Source organism: Sus scrofa, chromosome 8 (assembly GCF_000003025.6).
Source record: "Sus scrofa isolate TJ Tabasco breed Duroc chromosome 8, Sscrofa11.1, whole genome shotgun sequence".
NCBI classification, from domain to species: Eukaryota; Metazoa; Chordata; class Mammalia; order Artiodactyla; family Suidae; genus Sus; species Sus scrofa.
Genome location: NC_010450.4, coordinates 130380094 through 130396859, shown reverse-complemented (window position 1 = coordinate 130396859; position 16766 = coordinate 130380094). Strand labels below are relative to the sequence as shown.

Here is a 16766-nt window from a genome sequence, read left to right as displayed (position 1 = left end):
CTCTAATTTGCCCTTGGCTTTGATGTTAGGGTCACATCTGCGTTTTAGCCCCCGGCTTTTGTGTTCTTCAGACACTGAAGTGCTTTGAGTAGTTGGAACGGTCACAAGCAGGCAGAAGTGGGTAGTAACCTGGGATGGTGTAAGCGTTAGTTAGACATTTACGAGAAGCAGGGTGTCTGGAGTGGTCAGACACAGAGACAAAGTACAGCGGTGGTTGTCAGGGTCTGGGGGAGGGGAAATGGGGCACAGAGTTTTCAGCTTTGCAGGATGAGAAAGTTCTGGAGATCATTGCACGATGGTGTGAACGTAGCACTAGTGAACTGTCCACTTCAAAATGGTAAAGATGGCAAACTTTGACTGTTATCACAATTTTTTAAAATGTGTTTAAATGATTTTTTCCTTTATAGCTGGTTGACAGTGTTCTGTCAGTTGTCTACTGCACAGCAAGGTGACCCAGTCACACATACCTGTTTTTTCTCACATTATCAGGCTCCATCATAAGTGACTAATACAGTTCCCAGGGCTGCACAGCAGGATCTCTTTGCTTAGCCATTCCTAAGGCAACAGTCTGCATCTGTTAACCCTAGCTTCCCAGTCCATCCCACTCCCTCCCCTTCCCCCTTGACAACCACAAGTCTGTTCTCCCAAGTCCATGAGCTTCTTTTCTGTGGAAAGGTTCATTTGTGCCCTATATTAGATTCCAGATATAAGTGATATCATATGGTATTTGTCTTTCTCTTTCTGACTTACTACACTGAGTATGAGAGTCTCTAGTTCCATCCATGTTGCTGCAAATGGCATGATTTTGTTCCTTTTTTATGGTTGAGTAGTATTCCATTGTGTATATGTACCACATCTTCCTAATCCAATCATCTGTCGATGGACATTTGGGTTGTTCCATGTCTTGGCTATTGTGAGTAGTGCTGCAGTGAACATGCAGGTGCATGTGTCTTTTTCAAGGAAAGTTTTGTCCGGATGTGTGCCCAAGAGTGGGATTGCTGGGTCCTATGGTAGTTCTATGTATAGTTTTCTGAGGTATCTCCATACTGATCTCCATGGTGGTTGTACCAGCTTACATTCCCACCAACAGTGCAGGAGGGTTCCCTTTTCTCCACACCCCTCCAGCATTTGTTATTTGTGGACTTATAGCGATGGCCATTCTGACAGGTGTGAGTGGTATCTCATGGTAGTTTTGGTTTGCATTTCTCTAATAATCAGGGATGTGGAGCATTTTTTCATGTGCTTGTTGGCCATCTGTATGTCTTCTTTGGAGAAATGTCTATTCAGGTCTTTTGCCCATTTTTCCATTAGGTTGTTGGCTTTTTTTTTGCTGTTGAGTTGTATTAGTGTTGGTGTATTTTAGAGATTAAGCCCTTGTCGGTTGCATCGTTTGAAACTATTTTCTCTGATTCTGTAAGTCATCTTTTTGGTTTTGTTTTTTATGGTTTCCTTGCTGTGCAAAAGCTTGTCAGTTTGGTTAGGTCCCATTGGTTTATTTTTGCTTTTCTTGGGAGCCTGACCTGAGAAAACATTTGTAAGGTTGAGGTCAGAGAAGTTTATCATAATTTTAAAAAGTCAAGACACAAGATGAATTTCTGGCTTTTCTTGAGACTTGGAAGATCTAGCTTCGTGACCTGTCTTCCCAGATGGCACCAGTTGGCTGGCATTGAGTACAGGCTCTGTGGACAAGGCTTCTCTGTGCCAGAGTCCCCACTGCAGCTTGATTTTGATATGGGGAGAGGGTCATTTGCTGATTGTCCTCATCTCACAGCTCGCCTGCTGCAGTCGTCTTCTGTTACCTGCCTGAATCCTCCAGGCGACCTCTGATTTGGGGTTAACATGCAACCCTAAATGTAGCAGGTAACCCATCCGTGAAAATATCACGGATCCCTGACCTAGTTCCCGCTGTAAGAACTGCAGGTTTGCGCCTGCCGCCCCCAGCCTGACTCTCGGTTTGGTTGCAGACTGGCGTGGGGTGTGTGTAAGGCTTCTTAGCATCCCTATCTGTGGATTATGTGCAAACTTCCATGATGTCAGAAAACAGGGATAACTTGGTTCTTATATGAGGTCAGAAAACAGAGGGATAACTTGGTTATTATATGAGGTGAAGCCACACACAGCAGCTGCATCCGAGAGGAATCCTTGCCGGTGGAGCTGATTCATCACCAGCATGAGACAGTATTTCCCTGCAGGGCTTTTGGAGGTCAGCACTCGTGTCCAGAAGCAAGGCATTTAAATGGGTTTTTTTAATTAAGGGAGATTATTTTCTTTGTCAAATAATAGATGATCAATGCCAGACGCAATATTGCATTTTTAATAAGATTTTTGATGACCTTAAAAAACCAAAATACTCTCTTAAAAAGTGGGTGAATTTTCTAAATGAGTTTACGTGGGAAATTTCACAGAGGCTAACAGTGAGCTCTGTTTCCTTCTGTTCATTTAGAAAATATAAAGAGAGAAGCTCTTCTGTTTTATCAATTTGTAAATAAATATTCACTGACTCATAAAATGTTAAGAGCTGAAGTACTCCCTGTGAATTATTTAGCTGACTGCTTTGTTGCTGCTCCTTGAGAAATTGGAGGCCCAGAGAAGTTAAGCAATTTTTCCATCAATTCAATTCGCTGTAAAAGCCAATCTTTCTGACTTTTAGTCTACCCTTTCTGTGACTGGTTGCTGAATAAAATAATTCTAATGAGCTCTTAATTCTTTTTGACCCCGAAGAAGTTGCTGGCATTAAAACACAGATTTTCACGACTGTGGTATGAGGTCCTTAAGTGAGCAACTTAGATAACTTTTTTATAGTTCCTTTCTCTTAACATTTGATAAGCAAATAAAAGTCTTAAATACCAGATGCTCATTTCCCCTTCAATAATTAAGGTGTTATAGAAAGATAGAAAATTAGGTGAAGTTACTGTGTGACTTTTTGTGATTTCTGTGGATTTTTTTTCCGTTTTATACAATACTATTAGAAATTGAAGTTTAAATTTCTTGGTAGCTTGGATTTTAAGCTAAAATGCTAAAGCTGTTTCGTATATTAATTTTTTGACTGATTTTTTTCGAGGTTTCATTGACATGGCATTGTGTTCATCTCGGGTGTATGCCATAACGACTCGGTGTTGATATACACTGTGAAATGATCACTACCTTAAGTCTCATTCTGTCGCCACACCTAGTTACAAATATTTTTTCTTGTAGTGATGACTTTTAAGATTTATTCTCTTAGCAAATTTAGCAACTAGAACACGCAGTACAGTTTTATTATCTGTAGTCACCGTACTGTGCATTACATCACTGTGACTTGTTTATTTGATAACTGGAAGGTTATGTTTTGACTCTCTTCACCCACCCTCCATCCCCTCTCCCCTCTGGCAACCACTAAACTTTCTTGCCTATGACCTTGTTTTTTTGTTTCGATTTGGTTTATCTGTTTCGATTCCAAGTACAAGTAAAATCAACATTTGTCTTTCCTCGTCCAACTTATTTCACGTAGCATAATGCCCTCCAGCGCCATTCATGTTGAAAATGGCAAGATTCCATTCTTTCTTTTTTGTTTGTTTGTTTTCATTTTAAGTTTTGGTTTTTTGGCCATGCCCATGGCATGTGGAAGTTCCCGGGCCAGAGACTGAACCTGCCGCACAGCAGTGACAGTGCTGGATCCTAACCCACTGAGCCACCAGGGAATTCACAAGATGCCATCCTTGGTGTCTAAGTGTGAAACCCGAGTCTGCTCGCCTGGGTGCAGTAGAGCAAATTTTTGATGCTGGGTTTTAGTGAAGGAAAGGGCAGCGTATTTCAGGGCGCCAAGCAAGACGCCCAGGGCCGCTAGTGCTCAAAACACCCCAAATCCCCCGTGGGCTTCAGGAAAGCATTTTTAAAGGCCAAGCGAGGGAGGAGAGTCCGGGCTGTGATCAGCTCCTGCGCGGTTCTCCGATGGGCTGATGGCGAGGTAACAGGGCAGGGGCTCACATCTCCGCAGGGGGGGCTCGTAGGTCTGGGGGCTGCATACTCATCAGGGCGTTAATCCTTCCTTTTGGAGGGGGTCTTGGCATCAGCAAAGCTACTGGGGAAATTGACAGCAGCTGCTATTATCCAGGTACCTCAGGGAGGAGCTAATAAAGCAGAGGCTGTGGGGCAAGCGTCTGTCCCGGGAAAGGCTCCGTGGGCTCCTGCTTGGTTACATGAGAACTGTTCCATTGTGGGGCTAGATATCCCCCCATCTTCTTTATCCATTCACCCATCTATGGACACCTGGGTTGTTTTCCTCTCGGCTAAATTTTATATGTTTTCCTATAAGGCTGCGATGAATATAGGGGTACGTATATCTTGTTGAATTAGTGTTTCCCTTTCTTTAAATGAATACCCAGAAGAGGCATTGCACAATCATATGGTAATTCTGTTTTTAATTTTTTTGCGTGACCTCCAAACAGTTTCTCCAGTGGCTGCCTCAGTTTACATGCCCAGCATCCCTTTTCTCCTTGCCCCCCCCCCCAACCCGACACACTTGCTATTTGTTGTCTTTTTGGTAATAGCCATTCTGACAGGTGTGAGGTGGTAGCTCGTTGTGGTTTGGATGTGCGTTTCCCTGATGATTAGGGATGTCGAGCATCTTTTCATGTGCCTGGTGGCCACATGTGTGCCTTTGGAAAAAAATCTGTTCTGATTCTCTGCCTATTTTTTAATTAGCTTGTGGTTTTTGTTTTGATACTGAGTTGTATGAGTGCTTTGTATATTTTGGACATTAACGTTTTATCAGATGTATTTGCAAATACCTCTCACATTCTGTAGGCTGCCTTTTCAAATTTTGTTGATGATTTCCTTTGCCAGCAGGAAAGCTTTTTAGTTTGGTTGTGTTCCATTTGTTTATTTTTGCTTTTGTTGCCTTTTTTTTTTTTTTTTTTTTTTTTTTTTTTGCTTTTTAGGGCCATACTTGTGGCACATGGAAGTTCCCAGACTAGGGGTTGATCAGAGCTATAGCTGCCGGCGTACACCACAGCAACTCAAGATCTGAGCCACATCTGTGACCTACACCACAGCTCATGGCAATGCCAGATCCTTAACTCACTGAGTGAAGCCAGGGATTGAACCTGTGCCCTCATGGTTACTGATCAGATTCATTTCCACTGCACCATGACAGGAACTCCCCTTATGTCACTTTTGATTTTGAAGTCAGATCCAAAAAACTCATTGCCAAGATGGATGGCAAGTTGCTTATTACTACCTGTGTTTTCTTCTATGAGTTTTATGTCTTGGGTCTCACATTCAAGTCTTTCAATCACTTTGAGTTAGTTTTTATGTATGATAAGTAAGATAGTGAGATAGTTTCATTCTTTCGTGTGCGCCTGTCCAGTTTTCTCAACACCATGTGTTGAAGAGCCTGTCCTTTTCACATTGTGTGATCTTGCCTCCTTAATATAACCTAATTAGCCATATATCCATGGGTTTATTTCTGGACTTAATCAGTTGTAAATGGTAGTAATGAACAATAAGTGAATTTCCCCCCAGCTTCACTGAGGGGTAATTAACAAACAACATTGTATGTATTTAAAGTGTGCAGTGTGATGCTTTGATATACACACACATTGTGAAGTAGCTACAGAGATCAAGGTAATTAACCCATCCAATGTCTCACACAGTTAACTTTTTTTATGGGTCTTGCGGATGCTTAAGATGCACTCTCAACAAACGTCCAGTATGTAATTCTGTGTCATGACCTAGATCTCCAGGACTGACTGACAGCTGAAAAGGTTGTGCTGTTTGACCTACATCTCCCCTTCTGCCTGCATTCCGTCTCCCCACCAGCCCCCGGCAACCACCATTTTTCTGTATCTATGAGGCTGGCTGGCTTGCTTTCTTTCTTTCTTTCTTTCTTTCTTTCTTTTTTCTTTCTTTCTTTCTTTCTTTAAAGACTCCACATATAGGTGAGGTTGTACAGCATTTGTCCTTCTCTGTCTGGCTTATTTCACTGAGCATAAACGTCCTTCAGTTTCACCCATGTTGTTGCACATGGCAGGATTGCCTTTTTCATGGCTGAATAATTTTCCTATGTGTGTGTGTGTGTCTCACAATAAATGATTTTGATGTGTTAAATTTTTTAGTGTGGTCATAGTCAAGGCTGCTCAGAGCACGTGCTTTTGTCAGAAAGAACTGGATTCAAAAGTCTCAACTGTGGCCCACGACCTATGCGACCTTGGGCAGGTGTTTTCGTTTCTATAAGCCTAGCATCCTCATTTATACATAAGAATTATAATGACATTATGAAAATTAAATGGGAGAAAGCATGGGAAGGTCTTACTTGGCAACGAACCTGGTGCCTGGCATGTGGCAAGCCCTTTTTAAGTGTTTTTCAGGAAGCAGTCTGTCCCGTGCCTGGGAACAGAGACACATATAGGACGTGGTGGCTGCCTCTGTGAGGTGTTCAGCGTAGTGAAAAGGTCATTTCAGGGACGAAACACTTGTGTGCACAAGGTTAGGGAGCACAAAAGGAACATTTTGAAGTGGCGGACTTTTATTTTAAAGCATAGGTGGTAGTGGTTTATTTATTTCAATTAATAAACTGCCATCATCTACACTTGGAAACTGACTAGAACGTAGAGTGAGTAACTCTGTGACCTGCCCCTAGAGGGCAGCAGAGGTGAGGAAGTCAGTGACACCAAGTAAATGCTTCAAACCTGAAGACTCAAGTCGCTGTGACCTTGTCTGTGTGTGTCATCCTGGGCAGGGACCAGCACATCGTGCATCGGGGAGGTGAGGCCCCAGTCTTTGCTGGGAGCCGGATCTGCTCAGCGAGGTGCAGGGACCCGTGGTGCCAGACAGGCCCCAAGACAGAGGCTCCCGTGTTTGTGTCCTACCCGTTGTCCCCAGTCACAGCCCCATTTAGGAAATGCTGACTTAAAATTAAAAAAAAAAAGAGGAAAAAGATATTCCCAGTTTCTCAGTTGTCCAGTTCTGAACCCGGTATTTACTCATTGGCTCATATAGTTTTTAAAAAAATGAACTAAGGTCACGGCGCAACCCCATTTCGAGCAGCAGCACTTGACCCATGATGCATCACTAGCACCTTTTGGCTTTAGGTGTGTGAGACCCCCTGGTGGGGAAGGGATGGCCCAGGACACGCAGCCTCTCAGGGGGATCTCATCCTCCTAGGTGAGGGAGAGCAGTCAGGGAGCAGAATCGGAATACTGCCGTTCTGCTCTTCAGTTCATGGAGTGCGAAAATGCCAGTATTAATATCATTTCTAAAGTGTTTAGCATCTGGAGTTACCGTTGTGGTGCAGCGGAAACTGACTAGGAACCATGAGGTTTGATCCCTGGCCTCGCTTAGCCAATTAAGGATCCGGCGTTGCCATGAGCTGTGGTGTGGGTCACAGACACACCTCGGATCCTGCGTGGCTGTGGCTGTGGTGTAGGCTGGCAGCTGTAGCTCCGATTCAACCCCTAGCCTGGGAGCTTCCACATGCCACAGGTACAGCCCTGAAAAAAAAAAAGCAAATTAAAAAAAAAAAATTAGCATCTACAAAATAGAAATCAGTGAAATGAAATTCTTATATTTCAAATCAAAGCCCCATAGACTTGTCAAAAAAAATTATAGACCTAAAAATAGACTTTGAAACAGGTCTGCTGCGTCTTTTTCTGAACACCCTTGCCTTCTTCACCTTCCCAGAGCCGGCGCCGCAGTCCTCCCCTGGGGCCGGAGTCTCCTGGACCCCCATCCTCTGGCCTTGGCTCTGGTTCCCAGCTGGGTTTCTTTCCAGCCGACTTCGTCATCCGGTGACCCTACCTCCTCTTCCCTCTCTCCTTCTCCAGAGCAGAGATCAGCCTGCCTCCCAGAGCGCCCTCTTTCAGGGGTGGGGTCGGGGTCCGGCAGGGGGTGATGGGAGGACTACGAGCTGCAGAAGGGGAGCGGTAAAGGGGTCGGGGGGGCTGGTGGTGGGCGTTGCAAGGAGAGGGGGCTCGGAGGGAGTTGCAGAACTGGGGAGAGCCGAGAAATACAGTCTGAAATCACTGTATTGCACCAATCAAATCACCAGTATTTAAGGCTGCTAGGTCCACGGGGGGTTGGTTCCTTGAGCCCGGACCCGCATGCAGAATTCTCCACACTCAAGTCTCTCATCCGCAGTGGTGTCGCATTTGCATACAACCTGCCTGCATCCTTTCATATACTTTAAGGGTCTCTTGATTACTTATCATGCCTAATGCAGTGTAAATGCTATGGACATCGTTGCCCGTGTGTGGCAGATTCAAGTGTTGCTCTCTGGAAGTTTCTGGAAGTCCCCCCCCACCCGGTATTTTCCATCTGAGGTTGATGACTCTGCAGATGTGGACCCTGTGGGTCAGGAGGGCCCACTGTACACTGGGACGTTGTAATTAATGCCCGCAGCTGTTTGTACCGCCACTGTTGTCACATCTCCCATAATCATTCTTACATTGGAAGCATTCAAAGCTTTATCTTGCTGTACAAACCAACACACGTTATAAAGGTCTTTGATTTGCCTTGAGGGTAGGCAAATGATGCTTAGAATAAAATCTCTGCTGAGAAGATTCGAAAATTCTGGATATTGGCACCAGTCTTAAACACGCTTTCCCAGGACACGCGTACCTTCTGTAGGGACCTAGGGCAGAAGCCAGGGTGCTGTGGTGGGGTGTTGTGTGTGTGCGTGTGTGTTTATTCTAGTGATTTCAGTTCCAGAATTCTAGTAATTGGGGAAGTGGGCCTGAGAATGAGTCCAGTCAGCTTGGGTTTTAGGTGCAGGAGTTCATGCCTCGTCTCCCTGCACTGGAATCCTCTCTCCAGTTGGCGTTTCTCAGTCCAGGGCAATGGTCCAAGATCCCTGACGGAGCCTGTTTCTAAAGGATAAAGGGTGGATTTTAATTCAAATTGCTCTAAAATGATGCCATGGAAATAGTCACAAACCCAAAAGGAGGTAGGTATACACTTGCTCTCCATAGAGCTTTTAAACATTATAAACCCAAACCAAGTTTACACATTAAATACGAACAAAAGTCCAAAATCAGCAAAACACCAGTTAGCCTCACTGATTTGGCCTGAAACCAGACCGCATTTGCGCTGCCGTCAGGACTGCCTGCAGCCAGGCCTGGGGACTTGAGCCCCGAGGCTGCGCGCCCTGGGGTGACTCAGCTCGCTTTTGTCCTTTGAGCTGCTGTTAAACTTCATTCAAGCAGTGAGCCAGGGCTGCTCCAGCCTTTTCCTGGGCGCAAATGCATCACTTACAAAGAAGTCTGCTTTCCCTCTTCGCTTATTACCCTTGGACAGTTCAGTATAACGCAGCACCAGTGCAGTCATTAAAATAAATGCAGGAGTTCCCCTCGTGGCTCAGTGGTTAACAAACCCAACTAGAATCCATGAGGAAACGGGTTTGATCCCTGGCCTTGCTCAGTGGGTTAAGGATCCAGCGTTGCTGTGGCTGTGGTGTAGGCCGGCAGCTACAGCTCTGATTCAACTCCTAGCCTGGGAACCTCCATATGCTGTGGGTGCAGCCCTGAAAAGAAAAAAAAGACACACACACAAAAAATGCAAATTATATGCAACACACCATCAGAAGGAAGCCATTCAGAATGTATTTTTATTTTGTTTAGAATACCATAAAAAAAAAAACCCACAGAAATTAAAAAACAAATGCATGGAGGGAGTTCCTGTTGTGGCTCAGCAATAATGAACCTGACTAGTATCCATGAGGATGTGGGTTCAATCCCTGGCCCTGTTCCGTGGGTCAGGGATCTGGCATTGCCATGAGCTGTGGTGTAGGTTGCAGACATGGCTCAGATCTGGCGTGGCTGCAGCTGCGGCACAGGCCAGTGGCTGTAGCTCCAATTGGACTCCTCACCTGGGAACTACCATGTGGCACAGGTGTGGCCCTAAAAAAAAAAAAAAAAAAATCGTGGCGCACTCTCACACCTCTGGGAATAAACACATCGTTTTCTGCTTGAGATATTCTGCTACGGGTCAGTGTGATCTGTACCATTGATTTTTTGTTTGTTTCTGTTAGGTTATGTAGCAGACATTATTTATTAACTTAACAAAGCCTTTCAGGAGAGAGTTCTTTTTTTCTCCTGATAAATGAAACTAACGTACCTCTTAGATACGTTTATGGTTGTGAAATGTTTTGAGTTTGGTTCTGCACCTCCACAATAAAGCAAATATGGCAATAATGCAAGTCATATGAATTTTTTTGGTTTCCCAATACCTATAAAAGTTATGTTTATACCATGCTGTAGTCTGTTAGGTGTGCAGGAGCATTATGTTTAAAAAACAAAGTACAAACCTTAATTAAAAATACTTTGTTGATAAAAAATTCTCACCATCACCTTAGCCTTCAGCAAGTCATAATCTTTTTGCAGTAGTAACACCAAGATCACTGGTCACAGACCATAACAAATGTAATAATAATGAGAAGGTTTGAAATTTGGGGAGAATTACCAAAATGTGACACAGAGACTTCTATTGGAAAAATGGCATTGATACACTTGCAAGACTCCGGATTGCCACAAAACTTTCCATTTGTAAAACAAGCAGACACACCCATGTGGTGTCTGTGAAATGCAGTAACGTGGAGTAGAATGAAGTACACCTGTCCTGTTAGTGTCCTCAAAATTTATTCAGACTTCTTCCATGAATTGATGGAATGTCTTCTGTAGGCCAAACATTGGTGTAGGTGCCTAATTAGGGACAGTTTTCTAAATACCTGGTTTCTCCCAAGAGTAACTGGGTGTGTTTGTGAAGAAGGCTAAACATCTTGACACATGAAACTTGCAGTATCCACTTTGCTCAGCAAAATTAACCTCTGAAGTCTTGGTTGTAAAGCTCCTGTTTTGGGATGAGATTTCTTAGAAATGAGAATTCTGTTAACGCTGTAAAACACGGAGTTAGTGAAATGACTTATAAAGCTCCTTTAAAATTTTTTAAAAAATCGTTTTTAGTGTTTTTCTCAGTCTGTGTCCATCAGCGTCTCTGGTGTATTCCATCCAGACTCCAGTCAGCTGTTCAAACGGTGTTAGTTCCATGGCCACATGGTCAGATAGGGTATCTGGTTTTGTTCTTTGTTTTTATTTGTAAGGGGTAAAAAGTTCCAGTTTTGCAGTCCAACTAAGAGACTTTTTATTTTTCTTTACGCAGAAAGCTAGACCATCTATAATACAGGTAAATGATCCTTTTAAAAATTTATTTATGTGTTTTTCCAGCAGCATTCTCTCTGGAACTATAATATTGCCAATAAAATGTTTTATTCTAGGATACTGTAACACTCTGTTCCTACCCTTTCATCTTTGATGCCCAAGCCAAGACCAAAATGTTACAGACTGATGCTGAACTGCAGATGCAGGTAACATATTTTAAAAATTGTTTTCTTGCGAGGTTTCTTTCATCTTACACATTCAGGTATAATTTTTCCTAGGAGAAAATAGGAGAAAGTTTATTTAGATGAAGTTCCATTGTTACTTTTAGAACTATTAGAAATGTTTTCAGCAATTTTATATTGAATATAACATGTATATGTGAATGCGCATTTACATAAACTGAGGGTTGGCAAGTGTCTCCTTTAAAAAAAATTTTATTAGAGTATAATTGATTTACAGTGTTGTGCCAATGTCTGCTCTACAGCAAAGTGACCCAGTCATACATCTATATCCATTTCTTTTCTTACATTATCTCCCATCATGTTTTTTTCCAAGAGACTGGATATAGTTCCCTGTGCTGTGCAGTTAGGACCTCATTGCTTATCCATTTTATTTTTATTTTTTTGTCTTTTTGCCTTTTCTAGGGCTGCGCCCGCGGCATGTGGAGGTTCCCAGGCTAGGGGCCGAATTGGAGCTGTAGCCGCCAGTCTACACCAGAGCCACAGCAATGCGGGCTCCGAGCCGCGTCTGCAACCTACACCACAGCTCACGGCGTTGCCGGATCGTTAACCCACTGAGCAAGGGCAGGGACCGAACCCGCAACCTCATGGTTCCTAGTCGGATTCCTTAACCACTGCGCCACCATGGGAACTCCACTTGTCCATTTAACTGTAATAGTCTGTGTCTACTAAACCCAAAATCCCAGTCCGTCCCACTCCCTCCTGCTTGGCAACTGCAAGTCTGTTCTCTGTCCATGGGTCTGTTTCTGTTTTATAGACAGGATCACTTGTGCCATATTTTAGATTCCACATAATAGTGATGTTATGGTATTTGTCTTTCTCTTTCTGACTTACTTCATCTAGTGTGAGAATCTCTAGCTGCATCCATGGCAAGTGTCTTAATAAAGGGTCGCATAGTAAATATTTGACCTCATGGACCGAACAGTCTGTGTCAAGTATTCAACTCTGTTTTAGCATGAAATTTGAATTTTATGTAATTTTCACATGTGGTGAAATATTCCTCTTTTGATTTTTTTTCCCCCTCCTTTTTAGGGCCAAATGGGTGGCATATGGAGGTTCCCAGGCTAGGGGTTGAATTGGAGCTGTAGCTGCCAGCCTATATCACAGCCACAGCAACGCCAGATCCGAGCCGCATCTGTGAGCTACACCACAGCTCACCGCAACACTGGATCCTTAACCCACTGAGCAAGGCCAGGGATCGAACCTGCAACCTCGTGGTTCCTAGTTGGATCCATTTCTGCTGCACCACAACGGGAACTCCATGATTTTTTTTAGCCATTTAAAAATACAAAAACCAAAAAAAAAAAAAAAAAAATACAAAAACGATTTTTAGCTCAAGAGCTGTACACAGACAGGCAGCAGGCTAGCCTGGGTCTGTGGACCATTGTTTGCTCACCTCTGACAGGTGATTAAATGGAGCTTGGTAACTTTTCATTGAGCAGAAACTTAAGTTATAGAGGTGTATTTAATTTATTTTAAATACACCTTTTCATTGTATAATAGAATTGGTTTTGACCAGCCTACGAAGACATTCGTGAGTCAGCTGTCCACATCCACCTGTCCCTACGGTTGGTGGCGCTGTACCTTCCTTCCCTCCCTCTCCCCATCTTCGTCTCTCTCCAGCTCTTATCTGTATCTGCAGCTCTGTGTTTTCACAGTGGTATACCCATGATACTGACAATTTAAAAGTTTCCAGAGAAAGCGGACACTTTTCCAAGGACAGAAACTATACTGCAGGTGGATATTAGGGTTTTCTTCCTTTCCTGTTTGTCGCCAGTCTCCGTCATCACCTTCTCCCACTGCGATCTTATTTCTGCCTTCCTCAGCTTGGTCTAAACCGTTTTCCCGAAACGCGTTATGGATCATATGGTTTCCAGAGGGTCTCCGTTACTCTCTTTGGGTTCAGAGTAGAAAGATGTGTGTGTGTTTTGTAAACAGGAGTAGCTGAGAAGATCTGCTGGAAAGGTCCAGTAGCTGGCGAAGCGGTCAGCCTGCCGCACACCCGCCCTGGGCGGCAGGCACGGCGGGCTGCTGTCCCCACGCGCAGGTGCGCTCCGAGGGGTAACCGAGCTCTCGGCTGCGCTGTTGCAGGTGGCGGTCAACGGGGCCAACCTGCAGAATGTCTTCATGCTTCTCACCCTGGAGCCTCTGCTGGCCAGAAGCCCCTTCCTGGTCCTTCACGTGCGCAGGAACAACCTTGTTGGGGACGCCCTGCGAGAGCTGAGCATCCATTCTGACATCGATCTGAAAAAGCCTCTCAAGGTGAGCCCTTCACTCTCTTCCTCTAAGCACCTTCCTGGCTTTTCTTTAAACCGTGTTGATGAAGCAGCAGCGATCTTATCACAGTCTCGACGGGCAGCCATTGATTATTTTTTCTTACTCATTTTTATGAGAATTCCCCCCCCTCCTTCTGTCAGATGAACACGCAGAACAGCCAGCATGTCATCAGATAAAACTGCCAGTGGATTCCTTGGGGGAGTGTAGGGCCGTCCTTGTCTGCTGTCTGCAATGTACCTGCTCCAGCTCCACCAAACACGAGCAAACAACAGCACAGCTAAGGCGTCGCCTAGGTAAACCTATCAAGCCAGCATCCGGACATCTTTGGATGGCAGAGATTTAAGAGAAAGAAGGTAGAAAAAGAACGGAAAGGCAGTGAAATCGTCTGGCTAGCTGGTAGCCTGTTTGGCTAGGCGCTCTTCATACTCTGAAATGATGAAGAAATTGTCTTTCCGAGTGGCCTATGCCCGTTTGTGTTACTCCGTAGGGTATTCCCAGGGCGTAGCACAATGCCTGGTATGTGGTAGGGGCTCAGTCAATCCTCCGTGAGTTATTTGCGGTGTTAAGTCGCTTACCTTTCCCTTCAGAAGAATTGCCAACTCTATTTCCAGTCCTCTTGCAAACCCCAGTTTGTGACGTGTAATGGGCAAGAAGCTGATGGTCTCTGTGACACTGTCCCCTTTTTCACGCTTTCCCGTGAGCATCTTCGGACCCATCAGTCTCCCAGGGAGTTCTCTCTAAAACATCTGGGTTAGCTTTTGATATGGCAGAGAGAGGGGGCCGTCCTTGCCCCCTGTTTTCTGTCGGTAAGTCAGTCGAGACCCTTCTGGCTTGGTAGCATGTCTGAGTTAAGTCTTCCAGGGCATCCATACAGTCAGGAGGGGCCCTGCCTCTGTCCTCACCTTTCCTCTCCTCCTGCTCTAGGCAGCCTTGAACGCAGCATCAGGACAAGCTTTCTGAAACGATGCATCAGTTAGTTCAGAAACCCCATAGCTCTGTGCCTGAAACCTGGAAGTTGGGGGTCAGAACAGCAACCCCTGTGCCTGAGATGGTTCAGAGGATGAGGTTGGTCAGTGCTGGCAGGCGTGCAGTAAACACTCAGTAAATCTCCCCTGTTAGTTTGCTGTAGTTGTTAGTGTGGTGGGCCCAGCCTGCGCCACATGCGTCTGTGATGGGTCTGTTCACGCCCCCCACAGAGCCCAGGTCCTGTCTGCTCAGAAGGCTCTCCTCTCTGGCGTATGCATCAGTTCGTTGAGAAACCCCATGGAGAGCGGTTTCTTCCTTTACTCAATGTAATCACTGCTTTTCTCTGTATGCCCAGACATTGAGCTCTCAGTGTTGTGCCTCTCTGAAGATAAAACTATCTCCCCACATCGGTTCTTTTATGTTTGCCTTCCTGCCCCCCAAAGATGCTAAACGTTCTGTGGACATAGGGTAAACTGCTGACTTTCTTTGTAGGCTGCCGAACGTCTGGTAAAAATTTTGTGTGTTTGTCAGTGCCTTGTGAATAATCAGCAGATACACCTTGCGTTTTCATTGCATCAATGTTCTATCTTCCGTTCTTGGTCCTGACTTTGGAAAGAATTTACTAAAAAACAGACAACATAAAATGCCCACAATTTCCCTGAGGTATTCTGCTTTCCTTATTTCCAGGTCATTTTTGATGGCGAAGAAGCAGTGGATGCCGGTGGTGTCACAAAGGAGTTCTTCCTTTTACTATTAAAAGAGCTGTTGAATCCCATCTATGGAATGTTTACCTACTACCAGGACTCCAATCTCCTGTGGTTTTCAGATACGGTAAGTTAGTGATGTCATCTTTCAATGGACGGATTCAACTGAGCTTCCTTTTTTTTGTTGTCAGACCAGTCCCCAGACTTAGGAAACGTACAAAGGGGGACGTAACAAAGACAGTCCTTTAAAATGTCTAAATCATGTGTCCAGGCTTCATTTCTCACCTGTTGTCAGGACCGCATGGACCGTTTTGTCCCCGCCAGCCCCATTTCCATGTCTAGTAGGTGAGCTCCAAGCTTTGTAATCCATGAAGGGTGGAAAGCGTATGAGAAAGATTTTTATGAGATCTAAAAAGCAGCTGTCACATGGGTCTGTTTTTTTCAAAAGAGTTTAGATTTCTTTAGGGAATGAAAGCCAGTGGTTTCATGGCATCAGAATCTCTCTCTTTTTCCTGCCAGTATTCTTTTTTTAAATTGAAGTATAGTTGATGTACAATGTTGGATCAATTTCTTCTATATCTAATGAAGAAATGAAGTGATTCAGTTATACATATATATACACAGACATACATGCTTTTTCTAGAACCAACGTCTGATTTTAATCACAGTGATAATCTGTATGTGAATACTCATACACGTAGACACACACTCTTCATTTTTGGAAATTCAGTTGGAGAGCTGTTTTAAAAGGCGTTTCCATTTCAAGCCAACTCTAGCTTAGGTTTTTTTTCCACTGGAGTTTTCTCCCTAGATCTGCACTGTCCTAAGAGGTAGCCGGTAGCCTCCTGTGGCTATTTCAGTTTTTCTTTAATTAAAATTTGATGACACGAAGGAGGCATTTCCTCACTTGTCTAGCCACTGTTCACGTGCTCATGGACACATGTGGCGCGTGGCTGCCGCCTGGGCTGGCACAGAAGAGGCTGTTGGCATCCTTGCAGGACGTCCTGCTGGCCGGTGTTGCTGTCCTCGAGGAGGAGCTGGCCTCTGTATCACAGAGGAGCTGTAAAGGCCTCACTTTGTCCTCACGGCATCTTTTGGGGGACAGTGAACTTGGGTCGGGGGTGTTTCCCTGTGGCAGAAGGTCCCTAGATGGTACTGAGCTCCTCATTCTTTCACCCCGAAGCTCCCGTAAGGTAAATGGCAGGTTGTTTTGAGGGCCGGAGCCACGGCTTTTGGTTTTCCTAACGCCTCTGCACCCGTGCTGAAAGTGTTTTGTAGAGCACAACTGGTTTCACTTGATTGGCATAACCTGCGGTCTGGCCATCTACAACTCCACGGTGGTCGACCTGCACTTCCCGCTGGCGCTCTATAAGAAGCTCCTGAACGTGCAGCCCGGCCTGGAAGACCTGAAGGAGCTGTCCCCCGCGGAAGGAAGGTACTCGGCGGGAGGA

The 16766-nt window shown here is 44.7% G+C and overlaps 1 protein-coding gene across 8 annotated transcripts in view; it reads left to right on the top strand.

The window, feature by feature from the left end:
• Positions 1-16766, top strand: part of HERC3 (HECT and RLD domain containing E3 ubiquitin protein ligase 3) — a 121105-nt gene that overhangs the window by 70452 nt on the left and 33887 nt on the right. For all 8 annotated transcript variants that reach the window (XM_021100756.1, XM_021100749.1, XM_021100750.1 and 5 more), the window contains 5 exons: positions 11131-11154; positions 11246-11335; positions 13460-13630; positions 15299-15442; positions 16584-16750. In XM_021100756.1, the coding sequence (XP_020956415.1) occupies positions 11131-11154; positions 11246-11335; positions 13460-13630; positions 15299-15442; positions 16584-16750 (596 nt within the window). The remainder of the gene's footprint in view (positions 1-11130; positions 11155-11245; positions 11336-13459; positions 13631-15298; positions 15443-16583; positions 16751-16766) is intronic.